The following is a 9,253-nucleotide window of genomic DNA, read 5'->3' as shown; positions in this document are numbered from 1 at the left end:
CAAACATATGATCTAGTTTGGGAGAGACAAGCAATAGTCAAATTCAGAAAAGATGATGGAGGAGAAAAAGAGTGAGAATGTTGATCTGGATATTGATTCAGGTGATTAGATGAACACAATCAAATGTAATGGATGTAGATGAAGAGATCCCATAAGACACTAGGGAGAAAGACAAGAAAGAGGATCCAAAGAAGGACAAAACAAAGCAAAAGTAGGAAGAGAAGACATAAGAAAGAATGGAAGAAAAGACAAAAGGGAAGAAGGAGAATCCTGTGAAGGATAAGAATGCAGAAGGTGAAAAGAGAAGGATGTTTGTTGGAGAATATTTCAGACCCTCTAAAGATTCTATATTAGAATTGTTGCAATTGAAAATGAAGTTCACACTTGTCATCACTACAAAGGTATTGTAGGAACGCATGTCTCAAGGTCAAATTGACCTTATCCTATTGTCATCCCTACAAATTTTGCATCTGAGTGATGTCCTCCATCATACTACAATAAAGAAATTTATCATATCTTAGGTGGAGTGTACTGAGCTGGTCAATAATACACTAAATTTTCTCCATGAGAGACTTCCAGAGGTTGCTTTAGATGGATACCTTAGAAGTGATACCAATTAGCTATAGGTGTTTCTTAAGAAATTAAAAGATCATTCTTCTAATTTGGAAGCTACAATTTTGAAGGATGTTGAAAAGAAGATAGAGGAAGATTAGAAGTGTTAGTAAACAAGTGTGTGGATGTACATAGCTATCTACCAGAAAACATAAAAGTTTTTTAGAAGAGTGTATATCATATTATGAAGGTATATAAATTTTTTCATCAGTGGCCTAAATCAATGAAATGAATCTACTATTAGATAGATACCTTTAAAGCATAGATTCTTCAGCTATCCAATATAGTGGATCTGAAGAGTGATGGAGATGGCAACGAGAGATTGCAAATAGAGAACATGTATATAAAGCTAAGTCTATTGATATATTAGAATCAAAAGATAAAGAAGGACTTTGGTCATCTGAGATATGTGAAAAATATACACCTCACTAGCATGGTGAAGATACTTAAAGATTCTTGGGAGTTAAGCAAGATTGTAAATGTTTTGGTTAATTGTGTAGAGGTAGAGAATCTTCTTTTGAAGATGGAGAGTCGATGCAATATTTTGGTCTCTGTAGGTGTGGATTGGAATACCACTTGGGCTCAGCTAAAGTTCATTCACAAGAGTATTATATCCCCAGCTCAACAAAGTGGTTAAATTTTTTTTGGTAAGATAAATTGTTGGCATTTGACTGAACTGATAAAGACTGTTGGTGATATACAACCGGTAAATGATTGATTGGTGACTGTGATGAAGAGATTGAGATTCATGTTTGATGACTAAGTTTTGTGTTGTCATTGATGGCAACAATATTTTTATGGTCATCTAAGTCTTGGAAGCCAACCAGTAAGGTTTAACCGGTACATAAGACAGTTTAGTAGAGAACCGATAATTAAGATCTCAATTGGTAAACTATGAACAGAGTTGCATTCTGGAAACTGGTACAGGCGATTCATGAAGAATTGGATGATGTGGTTTAAAAGAAATGATGGAGATAGGTATTTGGAGCCATGTTCATAACTGCATTGGCAGATTCAACCAGACAAGCGAGATTTAATGTACAAAGCAGACATTCTGATGAACACTCAACCGATAGTGATATAGTCACTTAAATTAGTAAAACGACACATGTTTTTTATTTCTTATGTCAGTGGCTGACATAAGTAAAACGTATATTGCACGAATGTCTAGATTCATTGAACCTAGGAAATTGTTCTAAGGTTGTAGCCGACTAAAATTGATGTTTATAAAAAGTGTGATGAGGTATCAAGTCAGTGTGTGTATGAATGTGTATGTGTGTGAGATCAAAGGCAAATTAGGAAAAGTTGATTATGTGGTGATTAGAAAAGCTCCGTATGGATGTGTTGTTGAAGTTTTGAGGATCTCAAGAGGATCTTATTTGACACTAAGGTGTTACATGAAGATCATTTGACTGTTGTTTCCCTAAAATTCTGCAACAGTAAAATCCCCTAACCAGGTAGGTCCTAACATGCCTTAACTTGTAAATCCCCTAACGGGGTAGCTCTATATCAAAGTGTTAAATCCTCTTGTGAGGTTGCTCCTAACAGGTCAAAGCTCCTAACAGGGATTATCATTTAAATCCCTTAACCGGGTGACTCCTAACCGGGTATTCTCCTAACGGGGCATATTTGTAAGACCTTAACCAGTCACGATTTCTATTCTACAGATAGTGAATCTTGTGGGTATTAACTCCCACCATGGTTTTTCCCTTTTGGGTTTCCATGTATAAATCTCTTGTGTTATGTAGAATTTGTTTTATTGGGAATTAGCTTATGTGGTGATATTCCTCTCATGATTGATAAGTTTTAAGCTATTTAAGTTAGTGATCATATTCACATTGTTTTTGCTTGCACTGATTCACCCCCCCCCCCCCCCCCCTCTCAGTGCCTTATAAGGTTCTCATAAATTTGATTTTGTACATATGCAAATATGTTGGTGACATAGTTTTGGTTTCCAGTTTTGAGGAGGTGTTGTAAATAGGGGTAGTTGTATAGAGTTTGTTGAATTTACAACCTCTATATTTGATGTTAAAGGGGGAATGATTTTGAAGTTGGCACAGGTGTTTCGATCAATAACAATGAGGGGGGGGATGTTGCAAATATGAGTTCTTATTGGGATTCATGTTAAACTTGTTGATCTGGATATGTAACTTGGTAACATTATTTGGTCTTGATGTGGTCTAGTATAATGTAGTAACAATAGGTTTTTTATGTGATAATGTAGATGTGTGGAGTCTATTTGTGAATTCTTTAGAAGGCTTATAAAGATATATCATGAAGTTTCTAGAGCTTTGGTGTTGATTTTTGGGATTCGTAGTTGGTATTCAGTCATGTGTGACTATTCGGATCCGCATTTGGTATTAAGTCATGTGTGACTATTTAATGTTGTGGATATTTGTTGATGTTAAAAAGGATGGAATCATTTTAAAAATATATAGACTAGTTGTATGTATTGTAAGAAGTGAATATGAAGCAATACATAGGTTTGAAAATATAAAAAAGCAATAATGAAGACAAATTTTGATGTGTTTTGAATAGAATTTTGATCAACATTTTAGTGGATGTGGTTCTTTGTAGTTCATCCTATTGATGTTAATCTATCAGAAGTTTTGTATCTTTCCTTCAAGAAGTGTATCTTTCCTTGAAGAAGTCTTGTGTGTGTAATGTTTTCCATGATATTGGTCACTTGACTCAATGGTTCAAAGATATTTTCTTGATCAGGAGATCTTATTAATTTAAATTCATCATCTCTATGTCTATCAAAAGATAGTGAGTCCATATTGGCAGCTTGTGCATATTGGTATCTTTTCCTAGGATCATGTGTCTCAACCTACAAGTCTATTGTATCTTACCCTAAGGTTGTGTGCCTTAGCTTTCAAGTCTAAATCCAGAGTAGTGAGCTTCCTCGGTCTTGTGCCTAAAACATTGTATTCAACTATTCATATAGTGAGTGTGATTATCACCGTGGTATTTTTCCATATTGGGGTTTCCATGTAAAAATCTAGTGTTCATGTGTTTGGTGTTTGTTGCTTCTTCTTTTTTTGGTGTTTAGTTGGTTAAACATAATTGATAAGTGTTTGTGATTGAAAATTTTTAAGGATTTTCTTAAGACTGATGCACCCCCCCTCCCCTTCTCAGTCTTGTGGTGTGTTTAACATCATTCATGCATGCATTCTTATTATCTATTTAGCTTATCCCTGATGTTGGAGTAATTGAGACTCATTTAATTAATTATTTATCACTTACATCCTTTATTACTTTTTCACTTAAGCTAAACTTAAGTGCTTTTTGTTATCTATAGTTTTCTTTTTTAGATGTAGTTGAGCTTAATTTAGCTTTGACTTTGCATTTCTTTAGTTCTCCTAATTTTAGCATTAGGGTTTTGCACCTAGGGTTTCATTCATCCTTTATACTAATTAATTCATTCATACATTGTAAAGGTATCTCCAATATTGTTTGTGCAATAATACAAATTTTTCAGGTTGTTATAAAGCATACAATCTTTGTTTGATCTCTTTTGTGTGACAAGTATTTTGCTTGTAGATGAATATTTAGCTCCTATGGTTGATCATCAACTCCTACATGGTATCCGAGCACAATCGTTGCTCCTACAATGTTTAATGTCGTAATTGTAAGATAACAATCTTATGTATGTAGATACAAAAGATATTATGTTTGATTCATTGTGTTTCTTAAAAAATTAGGAAGAAATTTTTTATGTTAATATATCTACTTATTAATTACTTTTATTTATTTTATTTTTCTTATTATTTTCTAGAAAATATGAAAAGTCTTTATTTTTCTAGAGAGTAAGTTAGTGACATTATTTTAAGTAATATATTTTAATTATTTGATTATAATAAAATAATTATAATTTAATTCAATTAAAGTAATATAATTAGTTAATTATTTATTTATGTCAAGAGATGTAATCTATAGTGATAGAAGATGAGAAGCATCTATCATGATTACAAAAGAAAAAGTTTAAAAAATAACTGAAAATATTATTTTTAACATGAAAACATAAAAAAATTAAAATATATTTTTATATAAAACTATTAAAAGTAACATATAAGTATATGATATTACAATATTTCTCAAAGTAAGCAAAACCAAAGACTTACCAAAAAAAAATTAAATATAAAAGTAAAATAAATGTATTACTAAAATTTTAAAAAGAAAATTAAATATTGTAGAGTAAAAGAAAATAATCTTAAATAAAAAAAAATGTGTGAATAAATTACAAAATTTATTTAAAAATTTGAATTAGCTTAGTTTGTTTCATTAAATGGTTCTCATGATGGTTTCTCAATGTAGAGCATTATGAATGTGTCTATGAATTAACTTATTAGTTTTTATTAGACCCTACCTGCACCCCCCCCCCCCACCCAACTTTTTGCTATGATATTATGTGGGCCTCTCACCTGGATTTCAGAGACCTGGTTAAGGGGTTGGTGGGCTACCCCGATTCAGGGGACTGCTATGTTAAGAATTGCTGAGAAACTGAAACTCATTCGTAGGGAAGTCAAAGGTTGGAATAAGGCAACTTTTGGTGACATCTTCAAGAAGAAAAAGGAGTTATGCTCTAGACTGGAACAACTCCAGAGAAATGTGGCAGTAGGGGACCCCCCCCCACTCTACGTAGGTTGAGGAAGAGGATTTCCGTAAGAATTGGAAGGAAATCCAATCTAAAGAGGAAATATACTAGAAACAAAGATCCAGAATTCAGTGGTTGAAAGAGGGTGACAGAAACTCGGCCTTCTTCCATCGCTCGACGAGCATCCATAAAAGGCAAAACTTTATCAAATTTCTAAGGGATGACTTAGATCAGGAGATCACTGGAGATTCCCTAATTGGCCAAAATGCCACTAAATTCTTCATAAGAATGTACACAGAGTCTGGAAGGAACAATGTGTCTCTCTAGGATAGTCTTTTGAGTAAGCTCCCCAATGCTATTAGGGAGGAGGATAATTGTCAACTACTTTCTCTAATCTCCTCGAAGGAGGTTTGTTTGGTAGTCTTTGTGATGGGTGCTTTCAAGACCCCAAGCCCAGATAGCTTCCCACTGATGTTTTTCTAGGATTATTGGGACATCATTAATTATGATGTTACTATAGCAGTGATAGATTTCTTCAAGACTAGTAAATTACTGAAAAAATTGAATAACACTTACATTGTTCTTGTCCCTAAGTCATCGAACCCCAATTGCATGAGGGACTTCCGACCCATAAGCCTCTGCAATTCTATCTACAAAATAATTTCCAAGGTCCTTTTGAATAGAATCAAGCCCCTTCTGGCAAAGTTTATCAGTCCTTCCCAGAAAGGCTTTGTCCCTGGTCGCCAAGTTTTGGACGCTTCCATTGCCACATGAAATAATCCACTCCATGGACAAGAGAAGAATCCCAGGTATGGCTTTCAAGCTCGACATTTCAAAAGCCTATGATAAAGTAAATTGGTGCTTTTTATTTAAAACTCTATCAAAACTGGGCTTCAACCAAAAGATTGTTGATATGATTCGAGAATGTGATACTATAGTTACCTTCTTGATTCTAATCAATGGGACCCCTAGGGGCTATTTTAAGGCTGAAAAATGTATCCGACAAGGAGACCCTCTGTCACCTTATCTTTTCATCATGATTGCTGAAGTTTTGAGTAGAAATGTGGTCAATATGTTGATCATTGGCAGACTATAGGGATTCAAAGTTGCTTCCACGATCCCCCCCTCAGTTATCCAACAATTTGTTGATGACACTTTTCTGTTTGGTATGTCATCTGTTATGGAGGCCAAACTATGGAAGAATTTACTGGCGGATTATGCCAAGGCATCTGGGCAATGTATCAATAATGATAAGAGAAATCTCTTCTTCTTCAACACCCCTAATGACCTTCATCTTAAAATCCTCTCTATACTGGGGTGTAAGACTGCTACTTGTCCGGGGACTTACCTAGGTCTCCCCCTCACTGTTAAAGAGGTCACTCCCGCTTTCCAGAATACTATACTTGAACGGATACATAAGAAACTTGTTGGTTGGAAGGGGAAATTCCTTAGCAGTGCGGGCAAGCTTCAAATCCTGGCTACTTCCCTCTAGGGCATCCCGGTTTACTTCCTTTCCTTGTTCAAACTTTCTGGTACTATGGGGGAAAACCTTGAGAAAATCCAAAGAACCTTCTTGTGGATAGGTATGGAGGAAAAAAGATGCCTTTCTTTGGTAAATTGGGACACTGTTTGCTTACCCAAATCCATGGGAGGACTTGGTATCAAAAAGATAAATGCCTTGAATAAGGCTTTAATTGCTAAAGTGGGATGGACCCTAGCTAAAGGTGATGCAGACTGGTGTAAAATTATTAGGGCCAAGTATCTAGAAAGGGAGCAATTCTATTGTAACTTGAGTATGAGAGACCTTCCTCGGGGATCTAAACTATGGATTAACATCCTGAAAAACAAACTAGTTATTAGAGAAGGACTGAAATGGAAGATTGGAAATGGTAGAAAGATTAGGTTCTGGGAGGACTCTTGGGTGGAAGACAAACCTTTGGCAAAAACTCATTTCCACCAAATTATGTATCACCTAAAGGAGCACCTGGGGGATTAAATTGCTGATTATATGGAACCGGGAAGAGGAATATGGAAAAAAATTGTTAAGTTTTTCTCTAATCGACCCAACTTGTTACCCATGGTTTGAGAGATGCAGGATATTATGCTGGAGTGTAGAATTCCCCTTGCTCCTCGGGAAGACAGATTCATTTGGAAAGGGACCCAGTCGAGGGCTTTCTCGGCCAAGTCTTCTTACAGACAGCTCTTGAGACCCACTGGCGATGTCGAGTGTTGGAGGAAGATATGGAACTCTCAACTGATCCCCAAAGTCAACTTATTTTGGTGGTCCCCAATGCATGGAAAAATATTAACTCACGACAATCTTAAAAGGAGGGGCTTCCAACTTTCCAATAGATGCATTATTTGTAAAGCTGAAGAGGAAACAATTGACCACATGTTCATCCACTGCCCCTTCGTTGGACACTTGTGGACTAGAACCTTGGAAAAATGTAGTCTACAATGGGTCTTTTAGAATAGCATTAATCATTTTGTTACTAAATGGACTCCCCCATTCTACCACCCCTTGACCCTCCAACTTTGGAAGTAGATCCTACTGCACATCTGCAGAGGGATATGAAAAGAAAGAAACAACAAAATTTTCAGAGATGCTGAAACCCCCCCGGATAGTGTCTTCCACAATTGCCTCAAAATGATTCTTGATAACATATCTATGACTAAGTGGAACCCCCCCAATCCTCCTAATTCGATGGAGAAAAAAATTGCTAAAATTTGGAAGCTCCCCTCGGAGTTTGAATTCTTCAACAACAGTGCTAAAATCAAAAGTAAAAAGACCAAATGGTTAGCCCCAAAACCCCATTGGTACAAACTGAACTTTGATGGGTCTTCCCAAAATGTCTGCCAAGTTGGAGGTGGAATCATCCGTGACCACTTGGGGAATACTGTGGCAGCTTACGCGAGCAACCTAAAGAACCATACTATCACCCAGGCGGAGGAAATGGCTCTGCTATGGGGTCAGAGATTTGCCACATCCATTAGCATTAAACATCTGGAAATTGAAGGCGACTCGCAGATCATTATGGAAATGGTGAGTAGTAGATCTGTTGTTGGGTGGAAAGTTGATCCCATTTTGAGGGATGTTAGGATGCTTTTGGCTAACCTTGATGACTTCACCATCCGACATATCTTTAGAGAAGGGAATGCGGCTATGGATTCCATGGCGGTGGTTGGAAGGCTGCAGAACAACTTAAGATGTTGGAGGAGCCCCAATCTGCTACCAGTTACCACCAAGGTGATCTTGGAGATTTAAAAAAAACAAGTCCAATGATGAACTCGTATAAACATTACCAGATGAAGCAAGCCAATTTTCAAATTTTAAATTTAGAAGGGAAACCTGCCCATCATGGGCTCGGTCTACCACGTAGCCACAGATGGCATTGTCATCACTCTCAAAAGGGGTTATTAATGAGGATAGTAATGATATTGGGAATGTTAATTTCCTAATTATCATTCGGATGGAGTTTATTAGCGGTGATAAAGGCGATAGCTGGGATAAGTCTAATCACATTGGCTAGATTGAGGGTACACACGAGTATAGTAAATTTAAAGATTGTGATATCTACTTAGGCATAAGTTGCAATAATCACACCGTTTATTGCGTGGTTTTATCTCAGGACTAGATAAGTTTTTATCACAACTCTACTCTTTCTCTGGTTCGGCTTTGAGTTTCTGCTACCCTGTTTCTCCTCTTCTCTGCTAAGCTAGAGGAAACGACTATGGGGGGTGACAGGCTAAGACTGGAACCCGACAAAATTGATGAGTTTAAAGTGAAGTCAACGGTGTGGTTTGTTTGTTCGAAAGGCGGGATCGACAAATTTATGGAAAGCATGAAAGGGAATGATGAGAGATTGTCTAAGCAATTCATGGCTTCCTGGGAGGATAGAAGGGTTACCATGGGGGATATCTCCTTCAAAATAAATGAAGAAGTTATTTCTCAAGCAACAAATCTATCTATGGAGGGGAGAAAATAAAAGAAAAAGAGTCACATTTCAGATACCACAAGTCTTAACCAGTTCTTTTGTGAAGGCG

General features: G+C 36.4%; 1 protein-coding gene across 1 annotated transcript; it reads left to right on the top strand.

Annotated features, from left to right (window-relative positions):
- Positions 1 to 7,913: 7,913 nt before the first annotated feature.
- On the top strand, positions 7,914 to 8,474 carry LOC131875912 (uncharacterized). Its single transcript, XM_059220634.1, has one exon. It carries the CDS (start codon positions 7,914 to 7,916, stop codon positions 8,472 to 8,474), a length of 561 nt encoding a protein of 186 aa, XP_059076617.1.
- Positions 8,475 to 9,253: the final 779 nt, after the last annotated feature.

The sequence above is a fragment of the Cryptomeria japonica genome, chromosome 5 (assembly GCF_030272615.1).
Source record: "Cryptomeria japonica chromosome 5, Sugi_1.0, whole genome shotgun sequence".
Classification (NCBI taxonomy): domain Eukaryota; kingdom Viridiplantae; phylum Streptophyta; class Pinopsida; order Cupressales; family Cupressaceae; genus Cryptomeria; species Cryptomeria japonica.
The sequence above is the reverse complement of the archived record's forward strand: the minus strand, read 5'-3'. Positions and strand labels throughout refer to the sequence as shown.